This window comes from Arachis stenosperma, chromosome 2 (genome assembly GCF_014773155.1).
Source record: "Arachis stenosperma cultivar V10309 chromosome 2, arast.V10309.gnm1.PFL2, whole genome shotgun sequence".
NCBI lineage: Eukaryota > Viridiplantae > Streptophyta > Magnoliopsida > Fabales > Fabaceae > Arachis > Arachis stenosperma.
In genome coordinates, this window is record NC_080378.1 from 119,856,801 (window position 1) to 119,876,535 (window position 19,735).

A 19,735-nucleotide genomic window follows, 5' to 3' on the forward strand; every position below is an offset into this window, starting at 1 on the left:
GATAGATCTTGCAAAATATTCAAGTTGATGACGAGTGATTATTCTTCTCACTTGGGAAATTGAGGAACTCCAAGAATGGGAAATATTTAAATGTTATATATATATACAATGTATTATATACCTGTATGACTACATGTATAGCTAACTAGAGTTGGCATCATTGGCTCACTATTGGTCAAATTAAGGTTTTGTTTATTGCATTAGTATTATTATTATTATTATAATTAAGTTTGGTTTTTGGATTAGTCCAAGCACACATCATTACTTTAAACATCTAAATTAAATTTTATTTTTTACATATATTACTATATATGACTACTAATTAACATTGTTGGTGTTTTTAATTTGAATAATCTAAAGGCATATATAACCTTAAACTAGAAACAACTGCTCTTCTCAAGCAATTTTTTAATCATTTTCATGAAAAGATTAAAAGAAATCATCATGTATATTACTTATTAATTTATACCAACTAATTTTTTTTATTCACTAATAGCTAGGGTTAGTCCAACATGATGTATAAACTACTAAATTAAGAATTTAATTATATTTTGTATTTTTTCTTTCGAAAAATACTAGAAAATAGTTTTAGATTTAATGATAATAATATAAAAAAAATTTTAAGTTTACTGAAAATACCAGTGTTCCAGTTATTTTAACCGTTGGTTTTAATTAATATATATTATAAATTTTTTATAATTCAAATCAACGGTTGAAATAATTGAAACACTAGTATTTTCGGTACACTTAAAACTATTCCAATAACATAAATCAAACAAAGCTTTAATTAAATATTCCACTGGAATACCTGTAATTAAAAAGAAAAACCCTAAAAAAAATGATTAATTAGTTGTCCCTCTATTTGGAGGTGCCTACCCTACTTTCCTTAAATATCTTATGGAGGTTGTCTTGTTTCTCACCTCATCAACCTGAAATAAAGAATTCAGATTTTTCCATACATAAAGACCAACCCATACCACAAATGTAACATATCATATGATATAATATAAATAAATAAATATAATTAAAATAATTGCATGGCAGAGTCCTAAGTGCTAATAACTCAACCCAGGCTGTGTCTTTCTTCATGTTAAAGGATTCCTCTCTTAGCTTGCACTATGCACTAGGCCAAGAAGCAAGATCTTTTGTGCAAGTAATACAAAAATTCATGTTTCGGCATTTACTTGTAAGTGATCATTTGCTGCTGAAAACCCTGTGATCATTTTCAAGATCTTTTTTCCCTCTCTAGCAATTAATTGCACCCCATGTGTTATTCTTCTGGTTTTGCATTATTTCCATGCTCATCACCACATTGAAAGGAAAAAATATTTTTTAATATATATATATATATATATTTTAAAAAAATCTAGAAAGTAATCTTTTAATTAATCAATATTAAATATTTTTTATTATAAATTTATTTTTTAATACTATTTTTAAAAAAATTTAAAACTTAAAATTTATAATTTAAAAATAAAAAATTGATTGATATTAACTAAAAAAATTATTAAAAATTATTATTTACATTAAGTTGTTTTGTTTAATTTATAATTTTAATTCAATGTGTTATTCTTCTGGTTTTGCATTTCCATGATGATCACCACATTGAAAGGAAAAATATTTTTTAATATATATATATTTTTTAAAAAATATATATAACAAGTAAACTTTTAATTAGTTAATATTAATTAATTTTTTATTATAAAATTACTTTTTTTACTCTATTTTTTAAAAATTTTAGGATTTAGACCTTAAAATTTATAATTTAGAATAATTTTAAAAAAATATTTGATATGCATTTTATTAAAAATTTGTATTTACATTAATTTGTTTGGTTGAATTATTATAATATTAGAATAAAAATTGGTTGTTAATATTTATAATGAATAAATTAAATATATTTTAAGAGTGAATATTATTAAAGAAAGACATATGAGGAGAGTTGTTGGTATTAAGAGAAGAATAGAGAATGAGGATAAGAAAAGGCCAAACAATAATGCACTATAATTATGGTTGTGACTCCAACAAGAACTTAAACTTTAAAAAAAAAAAGTTTAACCTTTTGTAGAGCAGAAAAGGGTGTCTGAATCTACCTGGAAATTGAGGTGAGTTTTGTCTTTAAGTCATGGAAAAGACACAATCTAACTAAAAAGAAAATTAAAATAAAATAAACTAAAAATAATTATAAATGAAATGGAATAATTAAAAACAATATACTAATTAAAAATTTTAAAATAAAATAAATGTTGGATACAAAGTGTGAGGAGGGGATTGAAACACGATTGCCCAGAAAGGTTTATGTGTCTTCTCTAATTGGACAGATCTTATCTCATCTCTCTTTCTTTTTCTACATATATCTCTTCTTCATTGGGAAATGAAGGCATCTATCTATTAATATATTTTAATTATTTTTTCTCCTTCATCCAAATTCAATTTCATAAATTTCAAGTTCAATTTTTATGTATAAAAATAATGAATTTATTATTTAAAAAATTATTTAAATATATAAAAATAATTGTATATATAAAATTCTTTAATTATAAATATCAAAATTTAAATTCTCTATATTAATTAACTGATAATATAATAAATTTAATAATTTAGTCTTTACTGTATTCAATGTATAACATAATAAACATTCTAGTCATTTCCTATATTAAAAATAAGGAATGGCCAAACACTAATAATTCAGGCAAGCACGTGACATAAACAATATTCTAATCTTCCACCTTGAATTAGAATACACATTTGAGATACTTGAATAATGAAATAATAGACTTTACATATATATTATTATCACATACATATATATACCCAAAACCAATACAAAACAAGTGAAGAAATGGACCACTGTACCCTTCTCCTTTGGCTACATTTTCTTTCTCACACAATTATCAATCACCACCACTAGACCTGAGGTACCAAAAATAAATAAAGAACTAAGGAACAATCATTGAAAACTAAATTTAAAAAGTTCATCCTGAACTTTTTACCCATAAAAAAATATATACATATATTTTTCATTGTAATAATTATTTATAACCAAAACAAGTTGATATTGATATGAGATTGATTTGGTAAGAAGATAGGAAATAATAAAGAACCAAATTTTACCAAACCCTAAAGTCAATAAATTAATTATATGTATTATTATTGTCGATATAAAATTATTATATTATCAAAAGTATATAATTTTTTTATTTATATAATATAAATATTGGATTAGATGATAATTAATGTATAATAATAAAAGGATAAAAATGGTTTTCAGCGTGTATATAAAAGAGGTTTAATTATTTTGTTATTCTTATAATTTTGTAAAATTTTTAGTTAGGTCTTTATATTTTTTTTCTTTTTAATTTGGTCCTTACACCAATTTTTTTTAATTAAGTCCCTATTCACAGTAATTGTTTTAATTAAATAGGGTCCCAATTAAAAAAATAATGCAAAAACCCAAATAAAAAGAAAAAATTATAGAAACCCGATTAAAAAAAAGTAATGCAATGACTCAATTAAAAGGAAAAAAAAGTACAGAGATCTAATTAAAAATTTTGCGAAACTATAGGAACTAATAGAATAATTAAACCTATAAAAAAAACGAAGAAGATATTTTTTTAATTTAATCTTCTTGATGTGCATTATAAAATATTTTATATAATTATATAATAATTAAAATTATGTATTTAGATAAGTTTTTAAATAATAAACTTTTAAATTTACTTATTTTTACAATGTAATAATAATATACAATTATTAATTATTTTACACTAACAAGCATGAAAGATAAATTTTGTTTTATATAATATTTTGGCCGGCAAAGGATTGGAATTAATTGGGAATGAAGGAGCAGAAAATATTGATGATTACTTTGGTATGAGAGGAAGAGAAATTAAAGGGCCACCACATCACTTGATTTGTTTGCCAATTTAGTAACATGGGCGTGTCTCTAATTACACGAAATAATTATTTATTTATTTTTCAATATATAAATTTGGAAGAATTTTAAATGTACCAAAAACACTGGTATTCCAGTTATTTTAACTATTAATCTAAATTATAAAAATATATATAATATATATTAATTAAAATCAACGATTAAAATAATTGGAACATCGGTGTTCTTCGATATACTTGAAATTTTTCCTATAAATTTATTTATAAATTAAAAGAGAATCTCATCCCCTTAAGATTCATACACATATACATGTTCGGCCCAATTCAGTGATAATAATTGAAATTTTATAATCACAGTATGTCTCACGTAGCATAACAACACCTGTACAAAGTGTACACCTTCTGCTGTGTGAATTCATACACCAATCATTGTTATTTCACTAATTATAATATACTAATTATGATACAAAACCAACACGAGTGCTAATAATTCATATGCATATATATATACCTCACCCCCAAAAACATACAAGTCCAATGTTAATCACTATTATATACTAAGGACAGTGAATAGTAATGTTTAATTATTCGTACACTTATTAGTTTAAGAAAAAATTGAAAAAATAAAACTAAATGATCCACCAGCTTTTTATACAAATAATATATTTTTATATGCCAACAACATAAAGAGATTTATATTGTATATTAATTAATTAATTAATTAATGTATGCTTGTATTTGAATAAATTCTAAAACAGTGGATAATTAAATCAAATATTTTTACTTAAATTTTACATAAAAGATCAAATAATAAATTATCATATTGATAAAAAGTATTTATCTTTAATATATAAGTGTTACTACATAAAAACTAAACTAAAATAGAATATAAATAATGTTACCTAAGCACTATAAGATTAATCACTATCAATTCTTATTATTAACATGTGATTATAGATGTAAATCTTATTTAATCATAAATATTTTACAAAATGGGTTCATTTTTATAATATTTATATTATAAAACTTTTTTATACAATTATTTAATAAAATTTGTTCATACTATGACGTAAAAATATATAAAGTCATGATCCAATTAAACCTAATTTAATTTCACAGAGAATTCATAGAAATCTACTAGATCGAGTAAGATCAGTCCAAGAAGTTATGATGTGGGTCAATAGTAGCGAAGTTTGATACAAAATTTTGAAGGGCAAAAATTTAACATAAAAATTTATTAAAATAAAATTTATAAATATAATTATTTTTTAAATTTGTTACTAATAAAATAATAAATAAATAACTCTACAGATAAAAAATATAAAATACTTTATAATAATATTTTTTAAGTCTTTAGTGACTTAAAATTTTCAATAATTGAATCAAAACTAAATTTTTTAATAATTTATAATATTTATTAAATTTTTTTATCAATTTATACAAATTCAATAATATCAATACTTATTAAATATTTTAATATTATTTATCATATAAAAAATTAAATTAAATAAACAATAAAATATAAAATAATATTAAATTCCACAAATAAAAATACCTAAATTTTTATATTTAAACTCAAAAGTAAAGAGAGTGTTGCTTGTTGAATAGAGAGTTACCAAATACTAATAGAGAAGCTACTTTTTTTATTTGATTTGATTGTTAAATGATCATTTTTTATTCTTATCTTTTTTTGTTAGATAACTTTTTGATTTAATTTTATTTTATCTTTTAATTTTGATGTGTTGAGAAAGCCAACAAAGATTCATCTAATTCAGTTCAAATTTAACGTTCTTTATATTATAGTAAAATATTTAAGCCAATTAAATTATTTTTTATTTTTAAAAAAATACTACTAATTTTTTTATAAAAAATTTAAAGAATCATAACCTCCCGTTATCTCAACTAAACTCCACCCCCTTCGAACCAATCTACTCGATATATTCAGCCCGACCCGACTTGCATATATAATAAGCAAAACCTTGTCATTCGCAACTTCAAATGCATGCTATCTTCAACTCAAAAATTCAGAAGTGATCACTCACTTTTAAAATGATCTCCATCAAATTTAGGTATTTTATAATTTCAATTCACTTGAAGTTGTTTAAAATTATTGTTAGTTTAAAATTATTGTTAATTTAAATATTCGAATCTCTTACAAAATTTTTACCATCATTTAGACGAGGATGTCGAATAATTCATTCATTGTCTTGATAAACAAATAGAAACTTTCACCCAAATTAAAGAAACGTAAATCTCGCATCTAAATCTAAATTCGCCTTAGTTTCTTGTATCACCTCGAAATAAAATTACATTTAAAAAGTTTCTTAAATAATAAAATTAAAAATTAAATTATTTTTATTGATATAAACGTAGAATATGTAAAACTCTTTTATATTATTAGTAATTTATTACAGATAATTTTACATGTACACAAAAAATAGTCATCAAATTAATTATATTTATAAAATATATATTAAAATATAATAACATACATTAAAAATAATAATGTCAAAAATATATTTTTTATAAAAATATTTTATTTAAAAGTATGACTTATTTATTTAGCCATATATTAATAAAAAAAATAATTTTATAAGACCTCAAAATCTAGTTTTATAATTCATCATTTAAGAAAAAAAAGTATTTTCACATAAAAATAAAAATTTAATTTTAATATATTATTAGTATAAAATAGTTTTACACATACATCTAATTATATAACGTCACATTAACAAAATATAACTATCTTCTATATTAATCGTATAAATAATCATAAAAAATAAATATAACAGCACAACTTATACAAAATATTTTAAGTACATCAAAATTAAACTCTAAAAATAATTGTAAAGCCTTAATTGGAGTATCAGTTTTGCAGTATATATATATGGATTCCGTTAGGAGACAATGGACTATTTGTACAATGTGTACAATGGTTATTGAGTTATAAAATGAACATCTCCTATACTATTTAGAATAATCATCCGAATACAAGGGATAATAAACATCTTCTCGACCTTTCGGATCTAGCGCATTAATACCTATGATACCACTCATCTCAAAAACTTCAGCTGATAGAAAAATATAATACTAATGATTATATCTTTAATACTCCATAAACCTCTATTATACACATTGTATAAATATTTCATTGACTCCTCGTACTTTTCCTATATATATGTATATAGTTGTGTTAGTTCTCCTCCTCCATCTAGTAGCACATTTTGCACACACACACACATCATAAACTAGTTTATACTTCATACAAGTTAACAACTCATACAATAATAATACACTACTCATACCCTACTCTCTCTCTCTCATTGTCATATCTTTGCAAACAACACATAAACAAACTCCATCAAATACTTCCCACAGTTTCCACTCTCTCTCTCTCTCTCCAAAACTAAATATAAGCACTTGTTTTCTTTTCTTTTCTTTGCCTCCTCAAAAAACAAACAAAAAACAATGTCTATAAACCACTACTCTTCTTCCCCTATGGACCTCCAAGAAACGACACCGTTGTGGTGGACTCAACAACCACAACCTCCTCTCCACTACAACAATAATATTCATAATTCCCAAAACACCCCTCGCTTCAACCTCAACAACGAAGAAACCGACACCGCCACTACGTCACACGAAGGAGACGAAGAAGAAGAAGAAGAGAATCTTCCAGAACCAATACAACAAGACGATAACAACCACCAACATAACGAGAGAATGTTCGAGAAGCCGTTAACGCCAAGCGACGTTGGAAAGCTTAACCGTCTCGTCATCCCAAAGCAACACGCCGAGAAGTACTTTCCTCTAACTGCCTCCTCCGCTACTGAGTCAGGCACCGAGTGCAAGGGTTTGTTACTGAGTTTCGAGGACGAGTCAGGAAAGTGTTGGCGATTCCGTTACTCGTATTGGAACAGCAGCCAGAGCTATGTGCTAACCAAAGGATGGAGCCGTTATGTTAAGGACAAGCGTCTCGACGCCGGCGACGTCGTTTCCTTCGAGCGCCACCGCGCTGACTCTCAGAGGCTATTTATTCGCTGGAGGCGCCGATCTTCTCCGGTGGCGCAAGTTAGCAGAGTGCCTCACGCTGATGTGAATAATGACAAGACTGGTGTAGCGTGGACTAGCGGATTCTATTGTGCGCACCCTCCTTATCCTGCGCATCATCTTCATAACCAACACTTAACATATCCACAACAGCATGAGGGGAGTAGTAGTAGTCTTCATGCAGGTATGAAACTTTTTTTTTTATTTAATTTTAATACATTAATAATCTAAAATTATACAATCAACTAAGAGTATAATTTTATACATAATTAATATAAAATATAATCATTTTTGCTATTATATCACTAAATATACGTATATATTACGTTAGTATATAAAAATTAAATTTATTAATGTGATTATATATAATTGGATATTATTTTACTATTACAAATTTTATACTTCTTAAAAATATTTTTATTTTGATTTTTGTTTACTCTTCTCTAGTGATTTTGTTTAGATTTTTTTATTTATTTTATTACTTTAGTTTGATTGATGAGGGTGGGTGGGTAATTGGGTATTATTATTATTATTTCACAAGGATTTGTTGATTTTATGGAATAATGAGTGCTGCAATCTTATTTTACCTAGATGACCTTTTTAATGATTATTTGTTCTTGTGATGATTTATTTGTCTCTTGAGTCTTAAGATTGAAGCTTCCGTTTTCGGTGCATCCAATTTGGTAATATAATTGTCTATTTATAATGCATGTCTTTTTGATGAGATAAGAATATAATGAAGAACCTATTGTTTTTTGCTTGGAAGAAATGATGTTTATTATTTGTACAATGAGAAATAATAAAGCATGATGAATATAATTCCATTTCTCTTTAATTAGTCATCTCTAATTACTATTAGAACACCTTTTTTTTTTTATTTACTATTAGATTATATAAATAATTATTAATTACACTCTCATGAAAGTGCGTGGAGGTTACTTTCCAATTACTTGGGAAAAATGCGAGGTTATTAGAACTTTAGAAGTTAGAAGCCTTTTGTAGTTTGTGTAAATTTTTTGGGATTTGACCAAACTACCCCCGTGAAGAATACGCGCCCATTTTTGGTTGAATGAAATCATGAACATGAAAACAATTTTCTATGTTCCTTCTTAGTACCTTTTCTTTCCAACAAAAGCTTGCAGGTTCAGAAAACTAGGCGGTGCCCTTCAATCTGTTTCCATCACTTCATCCTCATCACAATCAAAATTTTCCTTGTACCTTTTTTAATAAAATAAATAAATAATTTAGACAAAATATTAAGGTGAAAACTTAGATACAGTCAACTTTATATGAAATTGATAGTTAAAAATCGTTAGATTTAGTCAAATCAATCATATTATCTAACGACTCTTAGTTATCGACTTCATGTGAAGTCGACTGCACCTGAGTTTTCACTGAATATTAAAATATATTTAACACAACTATTAGATGTTTTGAATTAATTAAATCTTATTATGTAGTGATAGTTAGGTGATTAATTAAAGTATTGTTAATTCATTTGTTTAATTAATTAATTAATTAATTAATTATGATTGAAGCATTGGCACTGACATGTGCACGTGTTTAATTGAAATGGTTGAAGTAGGGTCCCAAGGGAAGAACCAAAGGATGAGACCAGTTGGAAACTGTTCAAGTTCAAGTTCGAAGGTACTTAGGTTGTTTGGGGTGAACATGGAATGCCAAACTCAACATGATGATGATTCTCAACCTTCAACAACAAAAGAGGATACTAGTAATTCAGATACCCACCATTTCTACCACCATAATTATTATCATCAACCTTCTAATAATTCTCACCCTAATCACAATCACATGTTACCTCATCAACAATCATACTACTATTAGCACCTTAATTAATTAATTAATTAATTAGCATATACTACATATGTGCTAGTTAATCCCACCCCCTTTGATTTGATTTTGCTTTATTTGATTTTGATTTTGTTTTTTGGGGTATGCTTCAGGTGTAAGATATAACTATATGTAATCTTTATCCGGTTAATTATTATTATTATTATTATTATTATGTTAAAGGTTATGGAGTATCTTTCTTGTCTTAAATTGGAGGGGTGCATAAAGATGCAAGTGTATTATTTAATTTTGTTATGGGATCTTGATGTTTTGGTTCAACCCGACATGTCAATTTATCTAAATACCACGGTGCGAATAAGTGGCCATGTTCCCAATGTTGTTAATTAAAACTATGCTTCTACGTAGTAGTACGTAGGAGTATTAAATAAGGAATGGATATAATATATCAATATTGTATAAAGACTTCAATAATAATGATATTAAATTAAACTAGGTACCTAAATTAATAAGTATATGTATAGTAGTATTAGGCTTAATGAAGATTGTCCATTTGGTTTTGGAACTTTGTCCATCCACTATCCTAATTTGAGTTATGCGAAGTTAAGAATTTTGTTTGCAATATGTTAATTAAAGGAGAGAAAATCTTAATATTTACAAAAAATAACATACAAAATTTAAGTTATGAATGTATTAAAAGTGTGTGTATATATAATTGTCATTGAAAATTTCAATAAATTCATTATTTTGTGTGCATACAATTTGAGCATCTTTTATTTATTTTGATATTATAAATTTTAAAAATGAAAAAAAAATTATATATATATATATATATATATATATATATATATATATAAAACTATTTATGTGATTCTTTTTATTAGTTTAAACTTTTGATGCAAATAATTTCATGACATAAAATTAAAACTTTTTATATGTCGAAAAATTTAAACTTTGACCTTTGTAAATCTTCAAACTAAAAAAAACATAAAAAAATATATGACAAATAAAAAAAACACTAAAAAAGAGTTACATAAATCTAAAAAAAATATTATATGAGTAACGCATTATAAATAGATATAATTAGACAAATAATCTCATGACATAACAAAGAATTAAACGTTTCCAATATATTATTAGCAATGAAAAAAAGTTTTTAAGTTGGCAAATGATGCACCCATATTTGCTTAGCTTGAACCTTCACATTATTGAAGTCCATCCTTCAACTAAGAATAATTACTCATTTTGAGCTTTATTTTGGATGTTGTTTGCAATGCAATTGACTTGTATATCTCTAATGGATCGATTATATTGTCTGTTATCTTTAACTAAGTCAACCAAGGCAATTATGATTTTTAAGGTAGAAGAACATTAGCTTCTTTACAATACCTAGAGTTTAATTTGACCATTTGCAATTAATGATATGCTTCTATTATATAAGGGTAATTGATAATGTTTTGGTACTATTTTGTTTTCTATTTATATAGGAGTACTTGAAATTCAACTCAATCTCTAATTTGAAGGGAATAAATATTGGATAACTTAATCAACTTGGTTTAGTCGAGTGCTCAGCTCACTCATTTGTTTAAGTAAATATCAGAGATTTAAATCCAATCTCATGTATGTAGCAATTTATTGATCAGCGACAGATCTTTAAATATAGTTCAGATCTGCGAAAAATTAGATCATTAATTTGTCGGACTAAAAAATACCATAAACAAAAAAAAAAATCAGTCAACTAACCAATGACCGGATTTGATAAAATTGATGGCCAATTTTGTGGTGCCTATAAATTTTTGTCTAAATTTTGTCTAATTTACTTTTTGTAGTAAGTTTTAATTTTTTAAAAATTATTTATTTTTATATCTTTTAAATAAAATAATAATTTTTAATCACTTTTAGTAAATAAACACCACTAGGCACCATAGCATTCACTAAAATTGATTGAACTAAATTTGAGGTTATTTAAAAAACTTTATATTATATACACATTCATATGATTCAAACAAAATGGGAAGCCTTAAAAATCTTAATGGTTTTACTGCTTTGGATTTTTGGCTTTATTAATGGATGGCAAGATCATAGTATAAATTCTTTGAAACGGCCTTCAATGTTTGTGGGCCTTCAAAAGCTTTGTAATTAAACATCATAATTATACATAATTAATAGAAACATCTTTAAACGGTTTCCTTTTCCCAACATTCTAGTTAAAGTTGATCAAAAATATCCTCCAAAGCCCAAACAAATTAAATCCAACACATTTGGTAAATATGGAAGTCAACTAGCCATTCTCTTGGCATCTTTCCATTTTGGAAAAGCCACTACTATATATAAATAATTAGTGTCATTTTTATGAACATCATAAAAATTTAAAAATTCTTCTACATATTAAATAAATTAAAAAATAAAAAATATTTTTCTTCTTTCATTTTGTAATGTAAAAGGTATTTTTATATAGAACTAACCATTTTCCCATACATTTAGTTTATTTATTTCAGGGAATGAACATTTGATTTATTTAAGTAAAGTCTTAAGTTTAAACATATGAATAATAATAACACCATGTTATAAAATTTTATCTCATACTACTATAGTAAATCAAATTGAAACAATATAATAAGAATTTAATTTGTATGCGCTTTTAATATGAAAGAAATTTTAACAAACAATCAAATAATTAATCGTGCATATATTGATATATAAAAAAAATTTAGTATATTTAAAAAATAAACTAAATATAGAATCTAATTATATGAGTATTGTTCATACTCTAGCCCAAATAATAAAAGGTTCAATCTAGTAGATTGGCCTCTACTACTTGTCCGATCTTCTTCAAAAGGTCAGGTTTGACGTAAGGCACTTAACACTTATTTAAGTGAATAACTATTTTCGTAAATTTCTCTATCACTTTTAGAAGAAAAATCTCAATAACCCTAAGATAAAGAGACGGTTATCCACTGTTAGAAGTGGAACAACTACTTCAATGCTGGTTATTTATTCATTTCCTATAAATACACTAACATCCTCAGGTAAATCTAAGTTCAAATATTCTAAACTTGCTTAACTCTTTGCTGATTTAGACATCGGAGTATTTTGCAGGTACCATTCTCCTCTTATTCAAGCATATAAACAACTTGGAATGCGGCTCATAGACGCGAACCAGTCGAAGACTGCCTTTTTTCAACGTTTGAGCCACACATTCAAGTCCAATCAGTCCGGTTTCAGATAACTCTCGGAACAAATATATAAAATTTTTTATATTATAAATATATCAAAATTAAACTAATAATAAATTGTAAAATATTAAATAGTTTTTTTTTTTTTCAAAAATTAATCCAAAGATAGCATAATAAGTCATCTTCAATTGCCTAAAATTGCAAACTCCATCAAAAGGTTGTAGTGTGTCATCATCTTTTATGATTATGAATTAAGTATTAATGATGATGTCCAACCAAACATGACCATAACACTTCACAAAAGGTCATGACGGTAAATAAATATTAATTATAGTTATTAGAATATTTGAATGATGAATTTGTGTGAAAAAGAAAGTAGCAGGTAGTGAATAAGATTATGTATGTGTGTGGATGTGTGTGATTGCAACAGGATGTCAAGCAGATGAGAAGATGAGAAATCGCCGAGGATAAAGATATAAGGATGTGACATTCATGAATTGACCCAATTAACATCTCATTTTCTCACTTTTTTCTTTTAAACCGTGCCTAAAACAGAAATAAAATGTCGTAGGTAAGAGAGAGAAAAAAAGAAGAAGAAGAAGGTTTTAATATTAATTTAGAAGTCTTAAGTTTAAATTTCGCTACAAGTAATGGTCAAGATGAAAAATAATAAAGAGATAAAAATTTTTTTTACATAGATAAATTAAAAAAAAGTTATTTTATTTTTTAATTATTAAAAGTAAATTATTAATTCTTTATTTTTTTACATAAATACCTCTTTTCATATAGAATTATCCTTAAATTTTTTATGATCTTTAAAGTTATATTTTTCTTTATTCTTTCCTTGGCATATAATTAAGTTAATTAATCTTGATAAATTGGATAAGAAAACTAAAAAAATAGAATAAACACTCAAATTAATTCTCAACAAATTTCTTATTACATACTTTAGTTTTTGATTAATTTTTTATTATTCTTATTAAACATGTTAATTTTTATGTATTTTTAATAAAATTTTTAACATTCATACTAAATAAACAAATTTTATTAAAAAACAAATAAGTTTTTAAAAAATGCCAAATAAAATAAATTAATTTTCCTTCAAAAACCAATTTATTTGATGGATAATTATCTAAAATAATAAAAATTTAATAAAACTAAAATATCCAATTTTTTTTTTTTTTAAAAAAAAAAAGAGAAGCAAAAGTGGCAAGAAAAAAGAAATTGAGTGGGTTAGAGAGAGAGAGAAAGAGTATAGTAATTAGTAAGTGAACACAAAAAGGAAAGGAAGGTAAAGAAAAGCAGAAAAGATAAGAGAGTGCAGAGAGGGGGCAGAGAGTAAGGTATGGTGTGGTGAGGTACCATTGGCCCCATTCACTCACTGTTTTCTGACGTCATCCACCTCCCATTTTGAGAACATGAAGAACTACTTTTATGTCTTTGTTGTAATTCACTTATATTATTCTGGAATCTACTTCCCCACTGTTGGGATTCTCCCTCAAGATTTTACACAATCACATATATACCCACCTTCATAATAATAATAATAATAAAATAGAAACTCAATTTCACATCAAATAATTGAAAATTGTTAAATAATTTGACTAATTTAATTAAATTTTTATTTAACGGCGACTCTCAATTATCAATTTTACATAAAATTGATTATATTTAAGTTTTTGCCTAATAATAATATAATAAAATGATGTTTTTAATGTGTGTTTTAATTTAAATCTAATTATAACAAAAAATTTAATTTTAATATATTGTTAGTGTAAAATAATTTTATACGTATATCCAATTACTAATGTCACATCAATAAAATAATTATTTTTTATATTGACTACGTGAATGATAATCTAAAAGAACTAGTGTGATTATAGGATTATGTAAAATATTTTACACTACCAGTGTATTAAAATTAAATTCTTATAATAATTAAAAAGGAAAATATTTTTAATTTATTTAATTTTATAAACTATAATTTTTTTTATTAATTAGAAAAACTTCAAATTGGTATATTTTATACTATTAAAAAAATTATATGAGAATGAGTTTTAGTTTTATTTATTTAGAAAAAAGTGTATACCAATACCATAAATACAAGAAAATATATACCTAAATATAAATAACATAAGTTTGTGTATATATATCAAATCAATATGAATATATGGGAGGGCATAGTGCTAAGTAGTCATATTTGTGTGCTGTTAATTTGGTCCTTGGTGGGTTGTTGAAGGTGGTGGATGTGTACTTGATTTGATATGATATGATATGATAGATAACACACCCCAAGATGCATGTAGCAAATATAAATACATATATATAAACCATTCCTTCTTCCATTTACAAATTAAATACTTTCATTCATGTGCTCAATCTGACATCTTCAACTTGAGTGATAATTCCAACTTGACAACAACATTATTTGAACATTAATTAATTAATTAATTAAATTAATTGATTAGCTTTATCTATCTTTTCTTGCTACCACAAAGCAGGTGCTAAATAATGACAACAATACTAGACTAATTAATTAATATCATATATTAATTCAGAACCTAAATTAAATCATTAGTTTTAATGTTAAAAGATTTCATCCTAGGTATTCAATTATATATATTGAAATGATTTTTTGTTTATAAGTCATGCATATCGCATTAGATTATTGATTGTCTATTAATTAGAACAATCTTTTATTTTAAGTTCCTGGTCTATCTACTTAATTATATAACTACCACTTTATCATTGTACAATATTATAGAATTTTATTAATATGATTTAATTTAATTGACTTATTTACTTAAAATTCATCACTTCAATTTTGAAAGTTTCAATATATTTTATCTATATGAATTCAATATTAATTAAATTTACATTTTATCAAATAATAAATAAAATGAGTTAGAATATAGACAAAGTCTTTAAAATTTAAAACTTTGTTATTGAATTTTTATATTAAATAAAATTTTTAATTAACTCCGATCCTTACTAATTATTTTTTGTTAAAAATATAAAATTATTTTAAAATATTAATTTTCATTTTTTATGTAGAATAAATTGTAATAGAATAGTTTAAAAGTAAGTATTTTAGAATTATTGTATTTTTTCAAAAGATAACCACTAGTAGTGATGTAATTACAAATTTTTACCTATTATAAAGATTTAATTACAATCTTTCAAACTATAGAAACCTAATTAAGATTATAGGGACTATAAAATAATTAAATATATAAAATAATAGTGTGTAATTAAAAAAAAATTAACTAAAAATGTTAAAATTTGTATTAGTTTATTTAATATTTATTAATATTAAAATAATTAATAAATACTAAATAAGACTGATTGTTATTTTTATCTTTCTAACATTATCGATAAATATAATGTAAATAGCAATTTTTATTTTATTTTTTTGTTTAAATGATAGTGATGGCGGTGATGAGAGACAAAAATCATAAGGATGATGTTGGTTACACTTGCTTATCTTAATTTGTCATCAAGACTCAAACATGTGAATGGAAGAAAGTCATATATGCATAGATGGAAATGCAACACAAGACGAAATTTAATAGAAACACGTCAACAATTTAACATGCTATATGGTCCCCCTCCTCCACTGTCTTCTTGCCAGATATCTGTTTTTATATGGTAACATTTTATTGTTTTTTTATTAAAATTTATATATATGTTAGTAATTCTATGTATGTATTTATAAGCATCTGCAATACTATAAGCAACACGCAAGAAATTGAAGGTAAGAGGAGAAACGTTAACAAGAACACAATGTGGGGTGAAATGTTTAAACAAAAATGGGAAAAAGTGAAAATAAGGCAAAGAAACAAAAAAAGGAGACAAAGATATATCCTTGGAGTAAGCAAAAAACACAGCATATCAATCCAAGGAAAATTTTAACATTAATGCTTCATTGGAAGAAATTTATGCCTACTTCATCCTTTTATCTACTTATGATGTGTGATTGATTCACCTCTTCTAATAATAGGTGTTTGAGAAATCATTCATTTTGAGATTACTATCATCATGTTTTGGGTCAAATTATATTATTTCAAAATTAATTGTTATAATAAGTATCTTAAGACAAAAAATGGAAAGATCTTAAAATAGCAAAATAGAAAAAAATAATACATAAATTTTATTGTGTCTTTTTCTTTGATTTTGCTTAAAATCAAATTAATTTTATCTTAAAATATTTTAATGACTATTATATCTATTATTTTCTATACATACATATAAATATTTTAACATTATAGTTTGGCTTTCAAATATTTAGTAGCTAAATATATACCTAATATTCTCATTAAATAATCACTTATGTATATCTTTTTATTAGTTTAAATTTTTAAAAGATAATTTTTTAGTATGATATCAGAATTTTTACAACAAAAAATAAGATTTGATCTTTGTTAATCCATAAAAAAAAACAAAATTTTGTTATAAGATAAAATGGCAACTTAAAAAAATATTAGAAATATAATTATTTATATTAATTTAAATTTTTTTAAAAAATAACTTTTTGATATAAACAAATAAATATACATGATATATATATATATATATATATATATATATATATATATATCATTTTTTCCGTAATTGTCTTGTACAATTATAAAAATATATTTTATTTATTATTATTAAAGTTTAATTTTATTGTACCAATATTATAAAACATTATTTTATATGGTCGTTCAATCACATCTATATTTTTAAATAATTATTTATACTATAAATATAAAAAATAGCCCCTTTTGTTGACATAACCTTACATACTTTGATGACATATGTATAAAATTATTTTACTTAATACATAAAAAAAAATTTATTCTTATTAATTATTATGTGTAGAAGATTAATAATTTATAAGATAAGAGAGATGGGGGTCAAGCGGGGAAACTGGCAGAAAGCAAGCGATGATTGTGAGTGATAGATATCATTTGTGGCAACCTGAGCTTTGTCTTTTTGGCTGATTAGAATTCAATGTATGTATGTGGATGAATAAGGAGTTTTATTTGGACCACCACTTCTTTCAATTCAATATATTTCAAATTTATTTGCAATCTATCTATCTATCTATCTTCTCAGATAATATATGATCATGATCATGAAAATGATAACACACACTAAAGAAACAACACTTTGATTGATTGATTAGGTTTTCACCGTTTCAAGTTTCAACCACTCTCTATGTATTATTTGCACGGTACCTGCTATATTCTTCAGGTTTATTTTGTAGATCCCCACCTCAATAAATAGAAAAAAAATCAATATTTTATAGAAAAAATTTAAAGTGTACAAAAAATACCGATATTTTAGTTATTTTAACTGTTGATCTAAATTATAAAAAATATATAAAATATATATTAACAATTAAAATAACTGAAACACCGATATTTTTAGTACACTTAAAATTCTTCCTATTTTATATATTGTGAAAATCTATATATAAATTAAACTTGTTATTATATAAATGTTTAGTAAAAGTGCTATTTAAATAGAATGTTAAAGATAGCAATTATTTATCAAAATAAGAATTAAGCTCAAATAATATATTATTATATAATTTATTCCACACATCAATATCCAATGTAAGTAACTTTATATTCATATAATCATCTTAATATATATCAATCAAATATTGTAATAAGTCTCGGCTCATCAATTACATCACTTTGAACAGAGAAGTCAAATAAAATTTTAAAATATTATTAAGTGTTTACCAATGAAAAAAAAAGAAAAAAATAGTATTATCTAAGTGAAACAATTCAAAATATTAGAGATGGAAAAGCCAACTTTCAAAAGAAATAACAATAATATAACGAATTACCTGGCCTTAAAATAAAAATTTTATAACTCTTAGACTCAGGTTTAATAATTATCTTTTAGAGGTGCTTCTTCTAAGCCCTTATACTCGTCATTATCATAAGTATCTTTGTAATATTTAATTATTTGTACATTATGAAATATGAATCCTAAAAGTATTTTATTTTCTCGGATGAGAAACTATTTGTATAAAACTGTTAGAAGCTATTGAAATCAGGGTGTGACACGTATAATGAAGAAGTGCTTTTGATTATGATTGATAATAATACTATGAATATGTGTGTTACCTAAACTTGAATCTCTACAAGTATTCATTTTTTTTTTTTTTTGTGTGGACCCAAAATGGAGTATGAGAACTTGAACTCATCATTTGTCTTTATCAAATAGTGGTATCATATTCTTGGCTTATCCAAGGGAAAATGCAACATAATTAGGCACCCATTATTAAGCAAATAATGCAACATAATTAGGCAAGCTAGGACATTAATAGTAAAAATCAAACATGACAAAATAAATAAATAAATAAATAAATAAACAAACAAATAAATAAATAAATAGTGTGCCATGTGATTAATATAGGGTCCATACAAGAGGCCCATTTAGCTTTTAGAATTGAGATGGAGACTAATTTTGAGTGGCTCACAATCTCACATGCTCTAATATATAGTGGGAGGGTCCCAACCAAAATTATATGATAGGTATTTATCATTGGCATCTTCATATAATGACCAAACTAAGAAACTAATAATATAATACCATGTTAATGTAAAATTCTTTCTATAAAATATCAATCTAACTCCCTGTATTTAGATAATTTCATACTAAAAATATTGAGTTTGTAGGGTAATTAGGAACATGATTTTGTAGGTCTAGGTCTTGTGGTTAATTAAGTTAATCTTAAACAAAATTTCATAAAGCAAAGTAAAATGAATAGGAATCTTAACTTATTTTTTAAATTATCTTTCTAA

The 19,735-nt window shown here is 24.5% G+C and overlaps 1 protein-coding gene across 2 annotated transcripts; it reads left to right on the forward strand.

Annotated features, from left to right (window-relative positions):
- Positions 1-7,207: 7,207 nt before the first annotated feature.
- LOC130961785 (B3 domain-containing protein At2g36080-like) lies at positions 7,208-9,936 on the forward strand. 2 transcript variants are annotated; one of them, XM_057887791.1, is made up of 2 exons: positions 7,208-8,128; positions 9,527-9,936. In XM_057887791.1, exons 1-2 carry the CDS (start codon positions 7,363-7,365, stop codon positions 9,787-9,789), a joined length of 1,029 nt encoding a protein of 342 aa, XP_057743774.1. In that variant the 5' UTR covers positions 7,208-7,362; the 3' UTR covers positions 9,790-9,936. The 2 variants fall into 2 exon arrangements, with proteins under 2 accessions (XP_057743774.1, XP_057743776.1); XM_057887793.1 differs by having other exon boundaries at positions 7,214-8,128; positions 9,530-9,936.
- The last annotated feature ends 9,799 nt before the right edge of the window (positions 9,937-19,735 follow it).

Coding starts and splice junctions, on each gene's coding strand:
- LOC130961785 (XM_057887791.1), top strand. CDS start 7,363: ATGTCTATAAACCACTACTCTTCTTCCCCTATGGACCTCCAAGAAACG. Junction 8,129..9,526: donor TAGTAGTAGTCTTCATGCAG/GTATGAAACTTT, acceptor AAATGGTTGAAG/TAGGGTCCCAAGGGAAGAAC.